Source organism: Maniola jurtina, chromosome 12, assembly GCF_905333055.1.
Source record: "Maniola jurtina chromosome 12, ilManJurt1.1, whole genome shotgun sequence".
NCBI classification, from domain to species: Eukaryota; Metazoa; Arthropoda; class Insecta; order Lepidoptera; family Nymphalidae; genus Maniola; species Maniola jurtina.
In genome coordinates this window covers 803,888-828,777 of record NC_060040.1, presented here as the reverse complement: position 1 = coordinate 828,777, position 24,890 = coordinate 803,888, and the positions used below count along the sequence as shown (strand labels likewise).

The 24,890-nt window shown below is 33.7% G+C and overlaps 2 protein-coding genes across 4 annotated transcripts; both read right to left on the bottom strand.

Moving 5' to 3' along the window:
• Positions 1-83: 83 nt before the first annotated feature.
• On the bottom strand, positions 84-19,384 carry LOC123870591. Its single transcript, XM_045913947.1, has 3 exons — positions 19,261-19,384; positions 18,030-18,102; positions 84-1,107 (listed from the first exon to the last, which is right to left on the bottom strand). Exons 1-3 carry the CDS (start codon positions 19,357-19,359, stop codon positions 365-367), a joined length of 915 nt encoding a protein of 304 aa, XP_045769903.1. The 5' UTR covers positions 19,360-19,384; the 3' UTR covers positions 84-364.
• A 2,104-nt stretch (positions 19,385-21,488) lies between these two features.
• Positions 21,489-24,536, bottom strand: LOC123870593. Of its 3 annotated transcripts, none has more exons than XM_045913953.1 (4): positions 24,439-24,510; positions 24,298-24,364; positions 23,771-23,821; positions 21,489-23,175 (listed from the first exon to the last, which is right to left on the bottom strand). In XM_045913953.1, exons 2-4 carry the CDS (start codon positions 24,340-24,342, stop codon positions 22,540-22,542), a joined length of 732 nt encoding a protein of 243 aa, XP_045769909.1. In that variant the 5' UTR covers positions 24,343-24,364; positions 24,439-24,510; the 3' UTR covers positions 21,489-22,539. The 3 variants fall into 3 exon arrangements, with proteins under 3 accessions (XP_045769909.1, XP_045769908.1, XP_045769910.1); XM_045913952.1 differs by having other exon boundaries at positions 24,298-24,398; positions 24,439-24,455; XM_045913954.1 differs by having other exon boundaries at positions 24,294-24,536.
• Between the last annotated feature and the right edge of the window lie 354 nt (positions 24,537-24,890).

Genomic DNA, 24,890 nt, shown 5'->3' with positions numbered 1-24,890 from the left:
ATTCAAACTGTTTTCCTAATGTAATTTTTAAAGAGATACATAAAGACAAAAAAATATTCATAAAACTACAATATTAAATTACATCTACATAACGATAAAAGTAAATTACTCTGCAAAAACTATTGCACTCTAATCTATTATACGGTGGTAAAAATAACAAACTTTGATTTAAATTATTCGACACAATCCCGAATAGGTACATCAGAAATTATGTTAAAAGTAACAATATATTTACACATAGAAAACTGTACTCAACAGAGATTTAAATTATTTCATAATTAATAAATACTTAAATATTAAAATCTCAGTATTATCAAAAAAATTAACAATAACTAAACATCTCCATATGATTTTCATGTTAAGTTCAACGCCTGGAGTACGTATAGTGTTTTATTTTCCTTATATACGGCCTTGAACTAACGCGTACTGAAGGCGTTCTACATCTGCCTGTAACGCATCTAGATTTAATACTATTCCCGCTTAGGAACCTCACTTTACTCCTGTTTCTGCTTCTTGAATACTTTAATCCATCACTTTCATCTGTTATTTTCTTCCCTTTAGGTCTTACATTAAAATCTTCTTCGTCATCATTAGATGTACTCCCTTTATTCGCTTCATGGGCATCCAAAATATCTTGAATACTTTTATATGCTTCGTCTACTTCAGATTCCGAATCAACATCGGTATAAGATTTGAAGTTAGTTTTCAATTTCTTCGGAATAACATACTTTTCTTTAGTGGAGTGCTCTAAATGCTTCAAATAGTTGTACGTTTCTGGATCAGTAGTTTGGCTTATAGGTTTGACGTCAGAGAAACTTATGAATTGTAAAGCAGGTGAAGGTTTAGTCTTCTCGGAATGTAGAGATTTGGCAAACAATTTCGCATATCTATCACTAACATCGTAAGCTTGTGGGTCAAACTCTAGTAGGTCCTTTCCATTGGTTAAATATCTTTCTCTCTTTTCCGAAGCCTCGATTGCGATGGGTTTTTTGAAATCCAAACCGTAGGTGATACCTGCTGGTAGGGCTCCGTACAGTTCCTTATCAGAAGTCTTTCCGTAAATCTGATCGAAAACTTTGTAGTCGTCCGTCCAGAACTGGGATATACCTGTGGAGTAAAAATAAACTTCTTAGGACATCTGCAAAACAATAAATGGTAGGCACTCAAAACCGAATTTTCTTAAAAAAATCAAATCTGGAACTGTTATAATTAACAATTTGGTGCTAATGCATAAAATTTCAAAATTTAAAATTCAAAATATTTTTATTCAATTAATTTTACAAGTGCTTTTGAATCGTCAAAATAATCTACCACTGGTTCGGAATGCCGTTCCTACCGAGAAGAACCAGCAAGAAACTCGGCGGTTGCTCTTTGCATAGGTTTTGAAGACCCATTATCTGTCAAACTCGATGTAGCCTTATGAGTCGAGTATTTATTTATTTTCCTATTCAGAGTCAAGCCGTATCCCGTATTCTACTTAACCGATTTTGATTAATCTAAGCAAAGCACATAGGTGCAAACTGACATACCTAGGTAAATTTTATGAGATTTGAAAGTCAAGAAAGCAGAACTATGTTTTGCGCGATTTTATTTAATAACTGTATAATTTTATGTTCACTTTTGCATCATAGTAATGCTATAAAATCTTTATTATATTTAAACCGAGTAAGTACCTACGCGCAGTAGCTTTCGATTTTAACAGTTCTATATTTTTAAACGAGTTTTAATTTACTTTCAAAGAGTCTTACCACACGTATCAAGATTCGTTTACTATTCAAAACTTAATAAAGAAATCTATAAAAATCTGCATTATTATGTAGTCCCCAGTTACAAAGTAGTGCTGATTTACTTGACTGAGTAGATACATCTGTAGTTTTAAATAGCTGTGCCTGGAGCCTCCAACCAAAACAAACGTATGCTGAGTGCTGACATTGACAATTCAAAACATGGAAAATGTAAGATACTTCTCTTCATGCATTTCGATAAATATTCAGCCCCAGCGCTGGTGTCCATAAAGGGAGAAATTAACTAATAAACATACTGCTGAAACCGCTTCTATATTTAAGAATTTTCCGTTACGAACCCAGATAAAAAATTCTTGACTGATAATAATCAGTTACGAAAAACGAAGTAGGTATTATAGGTCTATTAAGCTCATTTCGTCCCTGGTTGCGAAAAAATAGTTAACAACGTGGACGAAACTGTCGTCCTACTCTCTACGCTCTATACTCTACTGTAGCTGAGATTCTCGGCCTAAGCGGCTAAGTGTGGAAGCAAGTAAGTACGAACACATGACGCAATTGGTATTTGGTGATCACTTGTTAACATTTTACACTTTTACCATGACTAGGATGTTTGGTACCTAACCGCAAGTTGTGTTTGGTAAATAGGCCTAGTTACTAATGAAAAGGTCGTTAATTTTATATGATTTCCGGTGTCTCTTATGTAATGTGATTATTATAAAATTTCAGTTGATATTACCTACTCGGAGCCGTGGTATAGTATGTAATAAGACTTCCGCCTCATTCGGCAGGTCGAGGGTTCGATCCCGGGCAAGCACTTCTAACTTTTCAGAGCTCAATTAAATATCACTTGTTAGGGTTCCGTACCTCAAAAGGAAAAACGGAACCCTTATAGGATCACTTTGTTGTCTGTCTGTCTGTCTGTCAAGAAACCTATAGGGTACGGAAGTACGGAAACGGTAGTTTACCGAGTACGGAACCCTCAGTGCGCGAGTCTGACTCGTACTTGGCCGGTTTTTTAAATATATATCAAAAATTGCGAAACCGCCAGGAATCGAAGCTGCGGATTCTGGGTTTGCGCCCGACGACGCTCTAACCACTAACCACTTGACCTACGGCATCGCTTAGCAATTAAAAATTATATAAATATCACTTGCTTTAACGGGGAAAGAAAACATCGTGAGGAAACCTACGAGTACATGCCTGAGAGTAGTAGTAAGGGATTCGCCGGTTCTGCCCCAGGCCCTGGCCCCCTCCCATGCCTCGCTGCCTCAGCCCCCTCCGTGCCTCGGTCAAGATCAAAACCTAAAAAAAAAAAAAAAAAAAAAAAAAAAAAAAAAAAAAAAAAAAAGGTTTTGGGGTACGCTGAATCGATTGCGCTCACTCCCGACGTCGTATCTCTAACGGTTGCAAAGTTAGCTTTTCGAAAAATTAATCCCTAGTTCGTTATCTAATTGCTTAATCACCTACTAATGACGCTCTATTGTTCGCTGGCTCGTTGCTTCATTCTATGGGTTTTAAAGGAAACGCATGAATCATAACTACTCTTTATTAGCCTTCAAATATTGATTTAAATAACTCACATAAAAATATATCATTCTCTACTGTATTTCCATTGAATAAATCTAAAAAATCTGAACTTGTATAGTAACCCGTAAACATGAAATACAAATACATTATACAATATTCTCCACAAACTGATGTGTAATCATTCTGTATCCGCCTTGTATTATAATGCCATATTCTTGTGTTTCTTTCCAAGAACTGCTTATGATATTTTGGTGGTGCTCGTCCAAATGAATCAAAATATTGTCCAACACCATTTGTATCTATATATATGGCTATCCAATGCGATCCTGGTTTATAATCGGGGTCTAGATTGCTTATTAAATAGGCGGGTGTTTCAACATAAATCGGTAACCGGTTTGCGGCATACACATTGTCTTGCAGACTTGGGTGGATTCTTCTTAAATATGTCTTTATCCCTATTGTATTCATATTACTTCAATACTACTGATCTTATCGCTGCCGAGGATCATACATGAATGGGACGTAAGACCATGCTATTTCAGATATATTATAAATCATCATCATCATCATGATCAACCCATCGCCGGCTCACTACAGAGCACGGGTCTCCTCGTGAGAAGGGTTTTTTGGCCATAGTCTACCACGCTGGCTGAGTGTGGATTGGCAGACTTCGCACACCTTTAAGAACACTATGGAGAACTCTCAAGCATGCAGGTTCCCTCATGATATTTTCCTTCACCATTAAAACAGTGTTATTTAATTAAGTACTTGAAACGCACAAGACTTCGAAAAGTTAGAGGTGCGTGCCTGGAATTGAACCCCGACCTCCGATTAGAAGGTGGACGTCTTAACCACTAGGCTATCACAGCATAGTCTTATTAAAAATAATGGTCCATAACTTAAATAAAAACAAAAAATATTTCTTGTATCAGTGTTTTATTACAAACCTTAATAATAATGTAGGTACAAATTATAACTTAATCTATTTACAGAAATTAGGTTTCTTAGCTGCTATAGTCCACGCTTACATTACGATTTTTATCAATTTCAATAACATTGTCAAACTCTGCATATACGATGCAGTTTATCGTTTCAGGAATAGCTGAATCAAAGCGAACTTCTAGCCTCACACTACCGTGCTTTATAAGATTCCAATGACTAGAGTGAGCTGATAAATCAGGAGTTAAATCGAATGCTAAGAGACAATAGCCTTTTGCATATTGTTCCCTAGATATTCCGTTCCCTTCATTTAAAAAATGGATTCCCGTGCCTGAGAATAACGTATGATAGGCTGAACTGAAAGTATTATCATCGAATGATGGTTGCAAAGCTTTTGAAGGTATTTGTTGGCCATCAATATATAAACTAAATGTATTCATATGATAATTTTCAAAGTTGAATGGATTTTTCGTAAGAGTTCCATTAAATGCTGCGTTGTTAACAAATCCGACAATACATCTTTTAGGAACTTGACCAAGAAAAATATTATCGAGTGTTTTACCCTGAACCCCTGAAGGAATTGTTAAAACTTTAACTTCCGCTCGAGTTATTGGATATTTTGCAGTAGTAGATGCTAAAACTTTTTGATGTGCAAGTAATACAGTCGGATTGATCCGCGCGCGTCGAACTATAAGGGTTGCATCCGTGATACACACTTTAAGTTTTAAATCATTTGAAGAAGCCATAAGACTGAAAGTTTCCCTTGAGCGAATTAATTTAACACACATCTCAACACCATTAATCAAAAATTTTTCCTGGTTGAATATATCACCATGTAAGTGTCCAATCATTTCTATTTCTTTACTTTCGGCTGCAAGACTCTGTCTTTTAGTAAAACCTGTATTTTTTTCATCTACTGAATCCATATTCCCCGCAGTATCTTCATACCAAAGACCGCAAGTCAGGTGAGATTCTTTTGCTGCTGGCGCATAGTTTAATAATGTCTCAATGTAAGCACGGTAAGCGTATGTATTGTTTGGAGGTGAAATGAGTTTTTGATTCAAGTATACATCCAGCTGACTGAAGACTGAATGTAACCAATTGTTAATTGGAGCTACAACTGCAGATGAACTAAGTTTTGATAAGTCTTGATTCACTATCTTAGCTTTTAAATGGATCAACGTATGAGACAAATCTATGTAGTCTTCGCTCGTTCCAGGTATTTGAAATTCTATCGGTCCATCATCAGCAAGGGATGAAATGGGTTTGTAATGAATCCATAATCCATTTTCTATACTTGTTTGCGTTGATGGCAAAGCAAACAAATCTAACTCTGATTTAATACACTCACATGAATGATTATGTAAAAAAGACATAATTAATTAGAAAATATATCTTTTATTTTATTTTGACTGAGCCTTGATTTTTTAATAGCTTTCACTTTAGCTGTCAGCGGTTGAATGAATGAAGATTGTCGTTTTCTTTTAGTTATATATCCTGAGCCAGACATATTAATTCTGTCTATCTTGTCATGAACTTTCCTTTTTAAGTTTGAACTAGCTTCCTTAAGACGAGTTTTGATAGAATCTTCCAAAGGTCGTGCGCTAACCATATCCGATAGAAGACCAACACCTGCATTTAATGCTTCTTTTCCTACAGCTCGAGCACCACTAGAGAGTAGTGGTAAAATAGACCTAAACAATCCTCCAAGAAAACTCCCAATACCATGACCACGTTGATATGGTACACCTTTATAAATTACTCCAATACCTGACCCAGCCTGATGTGAATAATATTGCTCGTAAGGACAAGTTATCTTTTGATAAGGATCCATTATAATTTTCTAAAGTGAAGTTTAATACACACAGTTCCAAACTGGAATGGGATTTTATTGCCTGTGCTTGACCTTATATCTATTTCAATAGTATCAAACTCCCGCCGCATAACAGGTAAATAGTGAGGTGGTGAGAAAATATGCATTTTATTTGCTCCATATACATATGTTGCCGTATCTAAAGGTACAATTCTGAGAAGAGGAGCCATTACATCCCCCACAATTTGCGGTTCTATTATATCACAATAAACAAACAATTGAGATGGCAACCCTAATTTTAAATTAGAAGGATAGCTCCCAATTTTATTTACTGCAAGATTTTTGTTTGGTTCAAATCCAAGTTGTAAACATAATTTGGTTGACAACTTAAGTGTGTCAATTGAGTTATCCAAAATTGATACTGATACGTGTTTGGTTATTTCATCATAATGAAATACTATTTCTTCAAAAGTATATCTATTTAAAGTTTCTATAACATGTTGAATGCTGTCATAGTTCATGGCCGGAATCCGTCCTTTATAGTGCACTAATGAATGTGTGTCATCATCAGGCATCAAAACCCATTTAGATGTGTTAATAACATTTTCATGTTCTTGAACAGTAAATACCGTACAAGGATATTGAATTTCTACAACTCCAACAAACCATTCACCTTCTAATATAAGGGATTTTGGTAACTTCGTTGAAAACATAGTTGTTTTGTTTTCCGGGAAGTATTCCATTGAACTATTACTAAGTAAAGTCAAATAAAAGTTTTCCTTTATCATATTTGATTTAAATTAGACTCTAAAACCCAACTGTTAAATTTATCAGGATAACCTTTCCACTTCACTAACACTTCTTTTCTGTTGCCGGAGTATCGAGAACTAATGATTTTATCTATTTTATAATTTGAGGAGGGGTCATAAAATACTTTTTGTAATTCTTTTTCATAAAAAGTTCCAACTATAGGTTCGTTTTGTAAATCTTTCAATGTGTAAACTACATGTGGGGATCTATCTATTATTGAAGATATAACAAATATTTCATCACTCCAGTTAGATTCATAACCTTTTTGAATAATGTGTTTATATTTTGAAATTCTAACATTATCACCAACATGAAATGTAGGTAGTGAATTTTGTGATGATGGTTTGTTAGTTGCTTTCCTATCATATAAATTTCTCCAAACAGTCATTATATTGTTAGAACTAACATCACAAGGACACATCTTAATACTAGAATGAAAACTATGGTTATACGAATATACCAAGTCTTGTAAAATATCTATGTATTTATATGTATTTTTGTATGTAAAATAGCGCCACATTTTAGATTTCAGAGTTCTTTGAAACCTTTCTACAATACTTGCTTTTATATCAGGATTATTTGTAGTGTAATAATTTATATTTTTGCTTTTAAAATACTTTTTAACATCTTTAGAAACAAACTCAGTTCCTTTATCCGATTGTATGTGTGTAGGAGTCGCATTAGATTCATTAAATATACTTTCAAAACATTCTATTATTGTTTCAGAGTTTTTCTTTTTCATCGACCTAGCATAAGCATATTTACTAAAGACATCAATAACACACAATATATAGTTAAAACCATCATTATATTTCGAATAAGTTCTCATATCACTAAGATCAGCCTGCCATAATTCATTGAGATTTGATAATATGTATTTGTTCCGAGAAAACTTTCTGTGAACAGGTTTATGAAGAGTATAGGTTTCTTGTGATTGTAACCATTTCTTTACATCCGTTTTACTCATTTTACCTTTCATGGTCTTTGATAATTTATCAATGCTACTAAACCCAGCTGGGTGTTTTGGATTATAATATATATTATTAATTTCTAATAAGGGGTCCATTTTTCCCAATCAATTTTCTTCCTAATTTTTTTAATATATTTATCACCACTACCTTGTGGAGTATTTAAAGTTCTTTCATCAGATGTAGAGTTCCCTTCGAGTGATTTCATCTGAAGTTGATGAATAAAATCCGACCTCTTAGAATTTCCGATGTAAGTCAATGGTACTTTGATTGCATGTAATGCCTTGGCAAACTTTTCCCAACCTATTGGATCACTTTTTTTTAGTGGTCTCAACGAATCATTAATTAGATCAACAATATTACTTCCAGGGACTTTTTCATTATTAATTATCACTGTACCATCATCACCATCCCAATAAATTGTATTTTTACTCAAAGAAATCAAGTTTAATAACAGCTCACCTTTTTTCAAATATGATTTTGGTATAAGACTTAGTATTTGAGTTGTTGAGTAACGTGGTTGACTATGTTCATTCGAATTTTTATTTTCCTTCACTTCAGCTGTTGGTGACTCGAACGATACTAAGTCTTTATTTTCCATGTTGTTATTTTTATAACTCTTAGTTTCATTTATATTGTCAGTAATGATTGGCAACTCGATAGGTTGTCGTTCTCCTTCGGTAAAATGTAGGTATCTTTGTAGAATTTGTAGATATAAAATACATTTTTTCCGATCTTCGATATTACTATTTAAAATCTTTTGCATTTCTGCATCTAATCGGGACATAGGATTTTCAGTATTGGTATGCTGCTTTAGTTTTTCTATAAAACTAGGCTCAACAAGCAACATTTTTTTAGCATTTTCCATTTTAAACTATAGATGATACTAATCCACTCAAAATAGAACCCAAAATTAAAGGTAAAAATGCTCCTCCTTTTTGAATCAATATCTTTTTTCTTAGTTTATTTTTTCCCTTGCGAACCAAAGTGCGAAGTATACTTTTAAATTTTTTTAACTTTTTCTTTCGTCTATCTTCTAGTGGAACTTTACCTTGTAATACGTTGTGAATGCACTCACAAATGCAATTTATCTCTTCTTCTTCACAGGATTTTAATAATGCTTTTTGATATTTAGGTTTAAGTGTATGCAACGCTTGTAGCAGCTCTTTATGTGTCTTTAGGCTTCGATGCATTATTTGTAAATGATAGGAATTTGATGATTCTTTAAATATTTATAATCTTTTGGTGGGATATATACGACGCAACATTCATCAGAGGGAAATATTTTTGACTTAATTCGACACATGTCATTTGTATCTTGTTTCAGATCAATCATCAAATATCCATGTGCTTCTTTTGTCGCATCCTTATAGGCATCCTCAATGAATTTTGAATTTTCTGGTGACACTTGTCTTGATAGGTATCGTATTTGTGTTTTATCACGAGGATTTTTAAAATAAATAATGTAACTTGAATTCAAAGATATATCTCTTTGTCCTTTTCCCTGATGAAATAAATTTTGAGTAATATAAAAAACACTTAAGTTTCTGTGATGACTACCTTTAGTGAAAATATCTACAATACGACCATCAGATTCTCTCATAAGATCATCAATTATAACAAGGTGAGCATCTTTGCCATCAAACATTGTAAGATCAGGAATTCCTTGATGATAGTTAACATTTGATAAATTATATAGTGGTTGCATTTCATCATAACACCAAGTAATTTCAGCAAAGTCTCTACTGCAAATTTCTTTCACATATTTTATGAAATTTGTAACAAAATTTGATTTTCCACAACCACTTGGACCAGCTACGATTGCAGTAAATGGATGAATAAAACACAACATTGTAACGTGTGTTACTTGAAAGGTTTAAAAAAAGACTGAGACATTTCAGTGACAGTATAGCATTTTATTTTACTTAATATACATTATATACAATGGAATAAAAGTTCTATGAAACAAAATAAAAATCAAAAAGAAATAAATCACATTAAACATTTTTTTTTTTTTAAATCTATTTACAAAAATGAACTAGAGGAAAGTTGTAATAAAATACATATAAAGACGAAAGTTAAAATCAATTTCTTAAAACTATATAGTATTTACAAGTAAAAAAATAAAATAAAAGACACATCAAATTACAATAAAAATTCCTTAAAATATTTACAAGTAAAAAATAAATAAATTAAAGACACATCAAATTACATTAAAAATTCCTTACACTACATTTCTTAAAATACCTCATTATTACTAATTTTATAATGACCCCAAGCTAATGTGTCAATATCATTTTGTAAAATATACCGCTTGGTGTCATTATACGACAGACAAGTTTTATTAATGTTTTGTGTGAAAATCGCATGTTTGATGGATCGAAATCTTAGCATATTACAATACTGAATTTTTTTATCAAGTAGACACGATCTGTAATTTTCCATGGTCATATTTTTTGTGACACTTTTATTTACTCCTTTTGCTTTTGCAAAAGTTTTATGGTCCACATCCAGTGCATACATTTTTGATCTTAATCCTACGAATTCTCTTAAAATTTTCCCATTATTTTCATCTTTAAAGAATCCTAACTTTTTTTTATTTATTTTTGGATAGCCGTAAATATTATCTTGTGGATAATCGGATGTATCGAAATAATTAATTAGATCACATTTTATATCTTCATAAAAATTGTCTGTAAAAATTTGATAAATTAAACTATCTGTATCTGTATACAATAACTTAATATTCTTGTTAAATTTTTTTATCATATAATTATAATGGAATTCATACATTAAAGTTTTAGAAATGTCTAAAATACAAAAACCCAAATAAATTGGTTTGTTATAAGTTAATTTGGTTCTGCGCAACTGTATTGCTACCAAGTTATCGTTGAAAACGGCTAAGCTATGGAATTCAGGTTTAGCAATTAAGTCTTGTGCCCCTAAGACTTTACCACGATTTTCCCAATGCGTTAACATTTTAACATTGACTCTCTTTTCGATATTTTCCATAGTCTTGCCGAAAACGGAATTGTTCATTAATTTGTAAAAATCTTTCTCAAAATCTGAAGTAGCCAAAGTTCGCATATTCGTATTTAAATCTATATATGTTTGTAACCAAGGACTTTGGTTAAATTTTAATATTCTATGAATTTTAGTTAACTTTATACCCATACTAAGACATTGTTTTAGATTTCTATAATGAATTTTATATTTCGTTTTATTATTAAGATTGGGTACTAACTTGATATCTTTAGAATTCCCGATACGAAGATTTTCAGGGCATAAAGGTAAGTCGGAATGCAAATCATGAAGTTCATTAGGATACTCCAAATCGACTTCAAGAATAAAGCCAATATCCGATGTGTCTGATACTTTAAAGTTTGTTTCAGTGTTTACCCATTCAAACCCACCTGTTGGAAGATACTGGGACATGGCCCAACCATAAAGATTATTAGCGTCTAAATATGTTAGATACGATTTGGGTTTTTCCTTATCATAATCTTCCATAAACTGATTATTTGCTTTTGCATAACGATTGCTACATTGAGATATGCCTCCTCTGATCCCAGTTTTAATAAAAGCTATTTTATCATAGTCGGTCAATAACTCTAGCTCAATTTGAGTATATTTAAGCATGGCATCCCAACTTAAACCTGGAGCTGTGTAATAATGAGCTGGATCTAATCCGTATGTTTTGATGCAAATATCACGAAAATTTTCATATATATCCGTTAATAACAAAACATCCGTTTGCAAATACAGATTCGAATAATCTAACATGTTTTGACAAGAAAAATGACTCCAAATATCTTTTGCATGATTATAGTCATCATCGGAAACATGGGAATTAGACAGCGAATTGTAAAATTGAGGTTGAGATGGGAGTGATGATGATTTTAAACATTCAATGGAAGTCATGTATTCATACGGATAAATACCTTTTCTTCTTAAACGACTAAAGTCATCATTATGAGGAAAGTTTCTTTTTAACGATCTAAATTGATCGTCATTGAGATTTTTTGCTAATTGATCAAGACTGCACGGCAAAAATTTGAAAGAATCTATGAATCTCAAACTTATCTGTTGGTTATTAACATTTAATATTTTTGAAAACGAAATATATCTTTCTTTATTTTGAGGTATTACTTCGATTTCACCTTCCGTAAAATTTAATGAATGAACAATGAAATGTGCGTCATAATTACTAAGATTATGTAAAATTACAGGAATATGACGGGGAGCGCGATATTTTTCCACACATGATTCATGTGCTACACCTCTTAGATTTCCAGTATGCCAGTCAAAGTCCAGAATGGATTCTCCATTCAGTCTTGATTCGCATATGTGACAGTTATGAGAATTTGCAATAGTTATTTCATCATCTTTTGTTAGTGGGTTTGGGCGTTTTTGAAAACTATTTTTTCTGCATATTAGTTTTATGTCCTCATAGAGTCGTTCCATGAATACTTTAGTGCAATCTGGACCGCTGTATGTTTCATATTTTGAAAGGCTATCATCGTATGAACATTTAATATAATATCCGAAACTATACACTTCGTGTTTCTGAATATTCTCAGTAAAAGGTTTAGAGGGATCGTTTGAACATGAATTTATTGGTTTTAAAAACGCTTCAAAATCAGCATATATTACAAATGGTATTCTTAACTTTTTATTAAACTTATCAAACTTTATTTTATTGTTTGATGATGGTTGTCCAAACCAATTTTTTTTAGATAGTTCACTGTTTGGTAATTCTGTAATGATATGAACGCAATCATTTTGTTGGTGGGTTTCTAATCTCTCCTGTGTAGGAAAATGTAAAAGACACCCATCACATAAATAAATGGCATGTTCTTGGTTTGAAATTTGCTTGCTAACTAGTCGTGACATGTTTTTAATATAGCAATAATGCGAGTTTGTTTGATTTGAGATCAATAATAAATTAACATGAGTACTATTTCGAGATTTTGTAAAATAGAGGGGACCTACAATACTATGATTTTTCTTTTCTTTATTATATTCTAAGCCAAAAACATTCACACTTATATTGTTTTGCTTTTCAACTTTAGGTATATCCGTTAATTTGACTGGAAATGATATACCATCAAATTTAAGTTTATCTGAATGCATGCTGTATGACGAGACTCTATCGGTTTTGTTATTAGCAGGAGGATATAAAGCAGAAAGTAATGCCCATTTGAAACACATATAATCAGCATTTTTAACATTTATCACCGCTTTTTTTGCTCTAATATCTTGAGGTAAATCAATATAAGATGTACCACGAAGCGGGTTAAATTTATTTACATTCATATGTAAGCATTTTATGTTTGTTAAACTCCAGCCACTGTCTTTTCTTTCAAAAGAACTAATTTTATTTTTAAAAGTGTCACATAATGATGACAGGAAAATATTTAGATCGTCTCCACGGAAAACTATATAGTTTGATGTTTGAAAGTCAAATGAATTTGTCAATTGTTTGGTTTGTTGTATAAAGTCTGCGTGTAAAATGAAGTTTACCTTAAAAACTGTATGTTCTTTGATCGACTCTTGAACTAGGAATAAAATATCATTTTTTATTGAATTCAAAAATGATTCAGGGGTCTTAAAAATCGATAAATCATCATTTTTACTATTTATCATGTACGTTATTATTCTTTGTCCAAAAGCTGAATCAATTACAGAAACATTCGATAATGATGGGTGCGACTTTAAATGATTATTTTTATGTAAATTACTTTTTAAATGATTAGAAAAATACCTTTTGGTTATAAAAATATTGCAAATATCACACTTCACTTTATTACCTTCTGAATATGCAGATGGTGTAGTGGAGTTATTTTCTGAGTGTTGAATAGATGAAGTTGAGGCTCCCTCATTATATTTCACTCTTTTCGCAGAGTTGTTCACGGTGAAATCATTGGACCGCTTTAAAGCTCCACCAATTTGAAGTTTCTGTTTAGTTGGGCTAGAAATTAAAAATAGAAGCATATAAAAACAATCAATAATACACATTATATAATTTTAAAAAGAATAATGTTTAAATACTTACATGATTGAATCAATTGCTTCACATATATTATACAATTCATTGTCATATGCTGGATCCAGTAAGTCAAAATAATCTAAAGCCTCAATGAGTTTCTCATCATTAATTGAAGTGTTGAAAAATGTGCTAACACAGCTGTCAATTGTATCTTCCATTGCTAACAGTTTATAAGACTACAGAGGGAGACTTATTCATTAACAGCACCAGGTGGCTTACTGACATTACTATAGGATTTACAATGTGTTTTTATACTGCTTGTATAAGTGTTACGTCGAATTAATCTCACAAATTAAATTATGGTGAAGTATTTATGTGAGGTAGTTTACTAATGACAGATTAAGTTATTAATTATTAAATGAGTATTTTTTACAACCCTCGGTTTCTGCGATTTCTTTTGTAATATTATAAATTATCTCATTCGTGGTCGCAAAATTTCCATTAGCCTTTTCTGTATAATATTTGATTTTTACATTAGCATGTTTCCAGTGTTGAGACTGAGGTATTTTGGCTAGTTTTTTTAGGTCATACACCTCTAATTTAATGAGATGTGTGGCTGTCGCACCATCGTTGGAGTTCGTCGATATATATGATATACTGCCATCTTTGTTAGCTCGAGCTACTGTTGAACTAGTTTTATTTTTATTTTTTGGGGATGACTCGAAAAAAATGTCTATATTTTCAGATTTCCTTTTCATTTTCTTTGATGGCATTTCATGATCTATGAGCAAATTTTGTGTTTCTTCTTCTACCAAATTCACAGGAAAGTAATATTGCTTATATGTATTGTTTTCTTGACTGTTGCAAGGGGAGTACGATATATTCTGTAACAATAAAAATAAACTATCATACTGATATCATAAATATTTACATTAATTTAAAGGGAACTAAAAGAAAATAAATTACACACTCACCTCCATTGTTTATCACACGACACTTCTTAATCACACACTGCTAATAAACACTTGTATGAACACAATATAGATTTAAAGTCAAACTGTACTCTCTCAGTACTCTTCAGTAGAAACGAGGTAGTAAATATGACAGAAATTATTTATTTTGAGCTTATATAGTAAAACCAATGCCATTATCGTTAGTGAAGAATGTATTTGCACCGATAACAACTAGTTAAACAGCATATTATCGAAAAAGGTTTTGTAATCAATATTTCAAAAATGTGGTTAGTGATTGTAACAATTATTGAACAAAGCCAAAAGGAACGTGATAAGCTAACTACCTAGATAAAGATGTATTGTTGGAATTTTCTAATGACGGACCTACGGAATTTCAAATACCTGGAATGAATAATGACTAATCGACACGCGCCTGTACTACTTGCTCTGACTGTATTACTTGCACATCAAAAAGTTTTAGCATCTACTACTGCAAAATATCCAATAACTCGAGCGGAAGTTAAAGTTTTAACAATTCCTTCAGGGGTTCAGGGTAAAACACTCGATAATATTTTTCTTGGTCAAGTTCCTAAAAGATGTATTGTCGGATTTGTTAACAACGCAGCATTTAATGGAACTCTTACGAAAAATCCATTCAACTTTGAAAATTATCATATGAATACATTTAGTTTATATATTGATGGCCAACAAATACCTTCAAAAGCTTTGCAACCATCATTCGATGATAATACTTTCAGTTCAGCCTATCATACGTTATTCTCAGGCACGGGAATCCATTTTTTAAATGAAGGGAACGGAATATCTAGGGAACAATATGCAAAAGGCTATTGTCTCTTAGCATTCGATTTAACTCCTGATTTATCAGCTCACTCTAGTCATTGGAATCTTATAAAGCACGGTAGTGTGAGGCTAGAAGTTCGCTTTGATTCAGCTATTCCTGAAACGATAAACTGCATCGTATATGCAGAGTTTGACAATGTTATTGAAATTGATAAAAATCGTAATGTAAGCGTGGACTATAGCAGCTAAGAAACCTAATTTCTGTAAATAGATTAAGTTATAATTTGTACCTACATTATTATTAAGGTTTGTAATAAAACACTGATACAAGAAATATTTTTTGTTTTTATTTAAGTTATGGACCATTATTTTTAATAAGACTATGCTGTGATAGCCTAGTGGTTAAGACGTCCACCTTCTAATCGGAGGTCGGGGTTCAATTCCAGGCACGCACCTCTAACTTTTCGAAGTCTTGTGCGTTTCAAGTACTTAATTAAATAACACTGTTTTAATGGTGAAGGAAAACATCATGAGGGAACCTGCATGCTTGAGAGTTCTCTATAGTGTTCTTAAAGGTGTGCGAAGTCTGCCAATCCACACTCAGCCAGCGTGGTAGACTATGGCCAAAAAACCCTTCTCACGAGGAGACCCGTGCTCTGTAGTGAGCCGGCGATGGGTTGATCATGATGATGATGATGATTTATAATATATCTGAAATAACATGGTCTTACGTCCCATTCATGTATGATCCTCGGCAGCGATAAGATCAGTAGTATTGAAGTAATATGAATACAATAGGGATAAAGACATATTTAAGAAGAATCCACCCAAGTCTGCAAGACAATGTGTATGCCGCAAACCGGTTACCGATTTATGTTGAAACACCCGCCTATTTAATAAGCAATCTAGACCCCGATTATAAACCAGGATCGCATTAGATAGCCATATATATAGATACAAATGGTGTTGGACAATATTTTGATTCATTTGGACGAGCACCACCAATATATCATAAGCAGTTCTTGGAAAGAAACACAAGAATATGGCAATTCAATACAAGGCGGATACAGAATGATTACACATCAGTTTGTGGAGAATATTGTATAATGTATTTGTATTTCATGTTTACGGGTTACTATACAAGTTCAGATTTTTTAGATTTATTCAATGGAAATACAGTAGAGAATGATATATTTTTATGTGAGTTATTTAAATCAATATTTGAAGGCTAATAAAGAGTAGTTATGATTCATGCGTTTCCTTTAAAACCCATAGAATGAAGCAACGAGCCAGCGAACAATAGAGCGTCATTAGTAGGTGATTAAGCAATTAGATAACGAACTAGGGATTAGTTTTTCGAAAAGCTAACTTTGCAACCGTTAGAGATACGACGTCGGGAGTGAGCGCAATCGATTCAGCGTACCCCAAAACCTTTTTTTTTTTTTTTTTTTTTTTTTTAGGTTTCGATCTTGACCGAGGCACGGAGGGGGCTGAGGCAGCGAGGCATGGGAGGGGGCCAGGGCCTGGGGCAGAACCGGCGAATCCCCTACTACTGAGAGTTCTCTATAATGTTTTCAAAGGTATGTGAAGTCTACCAATCTGCACTTGGCCAACGTGGTGGATATTGGCCAAACCCTTGTCTCTGAGAGGAGACTCAGTGAGTGCTCAGTAGTGAGACAGCGTGATGAAGACATAAGCAGGAAGAACATGCAATGTTAACGTACAAGTTCCTGGTTTGTCGAGTTAATTAGACATCGCATGATACAAGTTTATGAATTAAATACTTTAACCTGATAAAATCGGTTGAGTTAATCAATGAATCTGAAAAGCCAGACTTTCATCATCATTATGATCAACCCATATCCGGCTCACTACTGAGAACGGGTCGCCTCTTGGATAAGAACCAGTCACAGTCCATCACGCTGGCTTAATTTAAAAAAATGCAGTGTGCAATTTTTCGTGCATTTTCTTCTACAACCCTAGACCGTGTTAGAAACGATTTTTTGCATGTTACTTATTTCAGACTTTAACAGGGCTCCCTCCGTCACTCGTTTCCGCTCGTTTCATACAATCGTAGTTCCAATTTCATTTGAATATTAATCAACCAAAGTCCATGAAATTTTGCAGACATATTCTAGAAACTAATATCTGTGTCTGTGGTGTTTTAGATTTTTCTAAATATGTGTAGTTTTAAAATTACAGGGGCTCAAAGATTTGTATGAAATTTTTAAGATCGCGTAACTTTGAAGCCGAATATTTTAACAGAAATCTGGAAAACCACAGACATAGATATTAGTTTCTAGAATATGTCTGCAAAATTTCATGAACTTTGGTTGCTTAATATTCAAATGAAATTGGAACTACGATTGTATGAAACGAGTGGAAACGAGTGACGGAGAGAGCCCTCTTAATAGGGAAGCGGAACTAATGTAATACATAATATTATGTGTCTTTAGTAAAAAAAGCAGTCATTGTAGTTCTTACCAGAAGCCTTGGTGTCGCTTGCGTAAACGGTTGACAACAGCAACATGCAGCTAACTGCGGGCCGTGTGAACATCTGAAAATTATAACAGTTATTTTTTAAAAATCCTCATGACTTTTCTATTGGTAACGCATCAACCACTGGTTAAAAAACTAGAGTAACCAGTGACGCTCGGGATAATGTAAGAATTGTAACGATATCCTATAGGTAGATCTAAATCTGTTCAGGCTTTTAGAAGTTATGGTGGAATAAAGAAAGTCATACATACATATACACCCTGAAAAGATTAGGTACACTGATTTTATTCGGGCAGTCTATAATAGTCTTGTAAAAGATATTATTTCGATTGGATGGAATCACAATACAAATAAAATAAAAAAAAATTCCGCTTGCTTAGAATTACCTATTTATCAGTCCCGACTCCTACACCATCAATTACCTAATTTAGTTGTATAAGAAAGTACCTACTTGTTGAGTATATCCTAATCCATATGTTGGGATATAAGTACCTACCTATACATATACTTACTAAGCAACTACTAGTCTTTATCCACATGGATTTAAGTTTATTTAAATCCCGTAGGAACTTTGATTTTCCGGGATATTTTCCATCATAAGCTTGCCCCGTACTCTGTCAATATAACTTAAGCAAAACGGGCCGTGAAAAGGAAACAGACAGACAAACATTATCTTCGGTAGATAGATACAAGATGAGATGTTACATTCTTATTTTAATTTTTTTTTCAACCCCTGACCCAAAAAGAGGGATGTTAAAAGTTTGACGTGTGTATCTGTGTATCTGTCTGTGGCATCGTAGCTCCTAAACTAATGAACCGAATAAAACTAAGTTAAAAACTTAGATTTTTTTGTTTGAAAGGTGGCTTGATCGAGAGTTTTCTTAGCTATAATCCAAGAAAATCGGTTCAGCCGTTTGGAAGTTATCAGCTCTTTTCTGGTTACTGTAACCTTCACTTGTCGGGGGTGTTATAAATTTTTAATTTACACTTGTTAACAGATAAAGTTTCGTATTTGCAATAATAATTAGCAGTGATAATTAGTATGAAGAATCGATATAGAATGTACGTACTTAGGTTCGGTTAGGAGTGTGGATTAAAATACCATTAAAACTAATTAGTAGGAAAATAGGTGAGCATCTAGTAGGTACTCTTCATCACCATTTTAAGGTAATCTCGTTGTCCTAAATTATATTAGTGCCCAATAATAATTACCTACCTTCATAGCTTCCGGTAACAACACTATACAAACATAATCACGCGACTTTTCTTCCGAGCGTCCACGGAACAAATGCGCTGAGATGGAGCGCGGTTGCATTTATAAGTTCCTGGTTTATTGGTTGGTTTAGATGCGGCAGATAACTGCCGGCTAGCTAGGACGATTTCCACTAAGAAACAAATTATTTTTTACCCAACTACGAAAGGTAAAATCTATTCTTAATGCATGGCAATTGTTTTGTTGTCAAATATACACGACTGCCCTGCCAAAAAACCAAAAAGCAAAACTTTTCACATTGGAAAATGGCACCATATAATCATATGAGTAAAGATACAGGTGCTCTATTATGGTTTTTTTTTATTTAAAGCTGGTGCCACCCGGAATGATGAAAGGACTCTAACGATACCCCATACATGCAAATCTCTTCAGGCATTTAGAAGTTATAGGTAAAAAGAGTTAGGGGTTTGAAAATTATGTACCTACCAAGTCCACGAGGACGAAGTCGTGGGCATAAGCTAGTTACTTATTAACTACTTAGCTTAATAAAATAAGTAGGAGCAGGAGTAATTATTAAAATTTAAAATGCCAAGCCAATTCTACTGCATCCGATATTATCTCTTACTAATTTCGACGTAGAAAGCCGGCAACTGATACGGCCATAGCGAAAGTCAGGTTCAAAAATCTCTCTAGCTACGTCCTGCGGCCTTCCGAGTTCCGACTTTATTTCCTACCTAGTACTAACATATCTACTAGAATCACTAGATTTACTACCAGTTATTATAGACTTGAATTAGTACTTGGAATAAATTAATTAGTGGATAGATAGGATTAGAAATATCGAGTTAAAGAAATGTTCGATTTCTTATAAGGGAAAACCCCGATATTTTTAACCCAGGCACACGAGGACTATGTGGTGAATGCATAGGTACTTAGGCGCGACTCAAAATTAGTACGATTTAGACTCAACACCAGGTCTAAAGCGCCCGCCGGGCAAATCGCGTCGCTTACGAGTTTCTTTTACACTAATGGAAACTAAAGTAGGTAAGTATGTAGGTATATCTAAAAACGACCATGTGTACTTACAAACTTTCTTCATCGACTGTAACAAAAATTTTGTCTTTAACGGGTTTGCGCGTAACAGCGATCTCACATAATGGCGAGTGGTGATGCAGCCCGATATGAAACGCGAAAAGAAACTGATGCTTTGTAATTATCTACCTACCAATCTGTAAGCAGCTATGATAGACCCGCACGTCACCCGCACCGAGGTGTGCGCGCGTTCCCACCCCGATTGCCATCTCGACCTGTCGCATATTATAGATACCTAGGTACTACTTAGATGGTATAGGTACCTACCTACCTACATAGAAATAATATGCCAACCAAAACCTAATATTAGACAACTATTACTGCACCTAAGCTCAATGGTAAAGTGGACTTTTGCTCGGTTAGATACAATTTCACTTTCTATAAGTCCGCTCAGATTCTATGTCACTTTTCCTTTTCCTATCACTGACTACCTGATAAAATATGATTGCCAAGAAAATGTTTTAGGCTCAAGGCATATCGACGCAATCGAAATGAAGCGGCGCGGACGCGTCTTTTCCAAAATGTTCCAAATTAGATATTTCCCTAGCTTGCCAATCCGTAGGTACAAGGCCAACACATGTGTATCCAGTAGTCTCAACTTCTGAAGTGAGGAGTAGTATGTATGTGGGGATCTAGCCGGTTGTGCTTATTAGGTACTATCTCAGTACAGTACTAACATTTTCATAAGCCACGCCGATGTCCAGCGTAGAAACCTCATTTTTGAATATCGCGAAAATATCTCAGCTAATAATAATAGCGCGCGCTCGTCCATTATTGCCTGTTTTTTCTGTTCCGTGATTATTGCCTTCATGTGTTGTGCGCGCATATAAGCGAGATAGCACGATTTCTAATTATTCTTGATGAAAATCTTAGCGTCAAGCAATAAGGTCTGTATTTCATTGGTGTACCTACATTCTGTTTTAGTAGGTATTTGTTAGGCTGAGCTTTTCTACGCAAACGAATTTTGCTGACTTATAAAAGTGGTAGTACTTGTAAATTCTACCATGAAAGAAATATCTCAGTACCTGCGGTACCTGTTGAATCTAACCAGACGCATCGCCACAGAGTACTTTGTTAATATGTATGGGAAACGCTTCTTCGCTTTTGCGCCAATGTATCTTGAACTTTAGTAAAAATACAAAATAAAAAGCCTTTTTATTAAAAATATTATTCAACTTTTAACTAAGTTTAAACATTAATATGAGCAAAAATACATCTAATATCACAACATTTATTTTTACCTGATACAGTACATGTATCTATGATACAGTCCCATGTCAATCATTAACTATCACTAGTACAATATAGTCATCTATGATTTCAACCCCAGAACTCTAAAATAAGATAATAGAAATGGTATCTGTTGCCTAGATATACTATCTTAAACAAGGCGCCTGCATGTCGCCGATTTTAAGCAACTAGAAAAAAGTACAAAAATATACCAAGACATAATATCTCTAGCATCCAAAATAACGTACATTAGACTGTAACACTATGGAAATGTCTACTTTTACAATAACGCAGAATAATAAGCCGTTGCCCGTCAGCATATCGACAATGTCTAATTATACTTCCATACACAATCTATGTTTTTAACAAGAAAAACATACAACAAAACATAAACTTAAGACCCTTCCTGTTTTTGACATAACTAAAAATGAAAAAAAAAAAAAAACTAAAACTACCATCAGACTCTGGTGTGTTTAAAAAATAAATTATGACTATAACTAAGTAGAAACTAAAATAAAATAACCTCATCTAAACATTTTCAAAAGAATAGTTCAGACTATTACTGACTAACTCATAAACATCCAGAAAGCTGTTTGCACAGAGGTTCCCTTTGTAACATAGTCAAGGAAAATACCTGATTTGTTGAGTTAATGAGGGCCTACATCATCAAGAAAACCTATAGTAAAATTTTAAGTTTCCAAGCGAGCAATTTGGACTTTGGAACGATAGATCAATCAGAAAGTCTTCTTATACATATATTACAGATAGATAATCTTCATAGCCTATTGGTTAAGATGTCCACCTCTCATTCTCATTCTGAGACAAGACCCATGCTCAGTAGTGAGCTGGCAATGGAATGATGATGATGATAGATAGATAATTTCTTGATATGGGCACTGCTCATGGATTGCATGGTAGAACCAAAGTGATGCAATATGTTAAACCTATTCTTTAAAGAACTCATCCATTTTGAGACTCACACTCGCTTTGTTTAGCAATCTCTATTTTAATGGCTGATGCACTTCCACTGCTGCCTGGCTCTATGTCAATCTTCAATTCATTTTTGACTTCCTTTTTAATACACTTTTTATTTTCCAGCGGCTCTAGTAACTTTAAGCCCGACCTGTCTTGCAAATGCATCAAGTTATTGATCCATTTTTTGTTTGTGATTGTAACCCGAGATTTCGACATGTCGCTTAGTTCCATCGACAATGATTTCAAGTCTTTGATATTCTTTTGCATTTGTTTTTCCTTCTCTATTATGGAAAATTTATTTTTATTTTTTTTGTTTTTCAGTTCCTTTGAGGATACTTCAAATTTATTAAGTTCTCCTGGACCTTTTTCTGAATTGCAGATTCGTATGTATTTATCTATATCCGACCAGCCTGAAGTAGAAAAATCAGAGCTAAGTAAAGACTGCCCACTTTGTGATGGTTCGGACACTATGTCACACTCATCGTCGACATTGTCGTATCGCACAAACTTAAGGTCCTCGCACCCAAATGGAAATTCGCATTCTGTATTTTCGCACATCAGCAACTTTTCATGATAATTTATAAAGAACAGCCTTATTTCTGAAGAGCATAGCGGACATATCTGCAAATTATGAAAACATAAATTAACATCCATATTTCATACTAATAAATGCAAAAATGTATGTGTGCTTATGTGCTAGCTTTTCATGGCCCATTGGTTAAATCTATTTCCGCAAAAGTTTGGTACAGAAACAGCTTGCATCCTGGGAATAGACATAGGCTACTTTTTATTCCAGAAAATCACATGGGATTTTTAAAAATCAAACTCCATAGGGGTGAAGCCACAGACAACATCTAGCATTAAATAATACAATTTGACTATAATTATTTCAATTCAAACAATAATTGGGAATCGAACCAGACCAAGTTCTTATGTATATGTACATATAAGACAATTGCAATATTTCATATAGGTTTTAAGTTTTATATAAACCAAGCTGATGTCGGCAACTTCATCTGCATGAATTTAGGTTCTTAAAATCCAGTGGGAACTCTTTGATTTTTCGAGATAAAAAGTAGCTAATACATCACTCTTCAGGTCTTTAGCGACATATCTTCATGTAAAAATTAAAAATGAATCTGCTGCTCCATTGTGGCATGATTGAAGGAAAAACCAACAAACAAACAATAATGAGTGATGTAAACAGAAATCTTACCCTAGGTCCTTCTTCAATAATTTGAGTGTTGACTTCACTTTCTGGCACCATCTGTAATCAAGTTAAATTGCTTTTATTAATAATATTTAATTCCTTAATACTTAATACTTAACCCTTCAATTTATCTACACATGAAAGGATAAACTGACTGACCAACAAATCAGTTTATCTAAAGTGCAAAATATGAACCCCTTCCCAGCGAATAATACCATTTTGCTAAAATAGTGTTCATACTTTCTATAGTGGGGCCACCTTGAGATTTAGTACTTAAATGTAGAACTTTTCTATAACTTACACTAACACTATTTTTCCATAGTCATAATGATTTTTCAGAAACTTCTCCCTAGCTGCTAGGGCCTAGCAGAGCCACCGACGTTGGATGCCAAAACCTAATGAGAAGTGTTTCTTGCTGGAGAAATCTTCTAACTTTAGAGGCAATCATCAAGTCTGCCTATAGTCCAAACTGCTTAAAGCTAAGAAATACCAATTATAAGAGAAAAAAGGATACTACAGTAAAAAATACTTACACTTGACGATGATGCTGGCGATGTTACAGGCACGTTTTCTTCCATGCTTTTATTACGATAAACTTATCTGGAAAACAGAACAATTATTTCACTTCTATATTCTACTTCAGTAAATTATTTCGGGTTTCAACAAGCCGGCACATTAATTATCAATTCGTTTTGTTTTGAACACAAGTTTAGTTTTCTGTTTTGAATTTTAAACTTTTTTAATTTTTTTTTTTCTCTCGTCTGGCTTTACACTGATTAGCCAATGTCAAGTTTGTAGTTATTTACAAGTTAGGGAAACTAGGTATATGGACTGCGTCTATACCGGCGCCCGCCGACATACACGCGGCGCCCCTTTAGAGCGCTTCCCAGTCAGTTCCACCAGCAATAAACACCAGCAGACTGCAGAACACAAAAACCGGCCACTTGTAACAAAAAAACACTCCAAAAAGTCACATAAACACGCGCGCCAGCAAACGCCACCACAGACGAAGTCCTTTTTAATAATTTCTAAACAAAAGTCTTTTTTTTTCTTCTGGATTTACACAGATTATTTAGTGGTCCATTCTAGGTTCTAAGCGACGGTTCTAAGGAAAAAGCTTGTCTAT

What these genes read in the sequence shown, in the direction of transcription:
- LOC123870593 (XM_045913953.1), bottom strand. Translation starts at nt 24,342, where the DNA reads ATGGAAGAAAACGTGCCTGTAACATCGCCAGCATCATCGTCAAGT. An exon ending in CGCCAGCATCATCGTCAAGT is followed by an intron (nt 23,822 to 24,297) that starts GTAAGTATTTTT and finishes ACTTGATTACAG; the next exon opens with ATGGTGCCAGAAAGTGAAGT. An exon ending in TTATTGAAGAAGGACCTAGG is followed by an intron (nt 23,176 to 23,770) that starts GTAAGATTTCTG and finishes CATAATTTGCAG; the next exon opens with ATATGTCCGCTATGCTCTTC.
- LOC123870591 (XM_045913947.1), bottom strand. Translation starts at nt 19,359, where the DNA reads ATGCAACCGCGCTCCATCTCAGCGCATTTGTTCCGTGGACGCTCGGAA. An exon ending in TGTTACCGGAAGCTATGAAG is followed by an intron (nt 18,103 to 19,260) that starts GTAGGTAATTAT and finishes TATAATTTTCAG; the next exon opens with ATGTTCACACGGCCCGCAGT. An exon ending in AAGCGACACCAAGGCTTCTG is followed by an intron (nt 1,108 to 18,029) that starts GTAAGAACTACA and finishes TTTACTCCACAG; the next exon opens with GTATATCCCAGTTCTGGACG.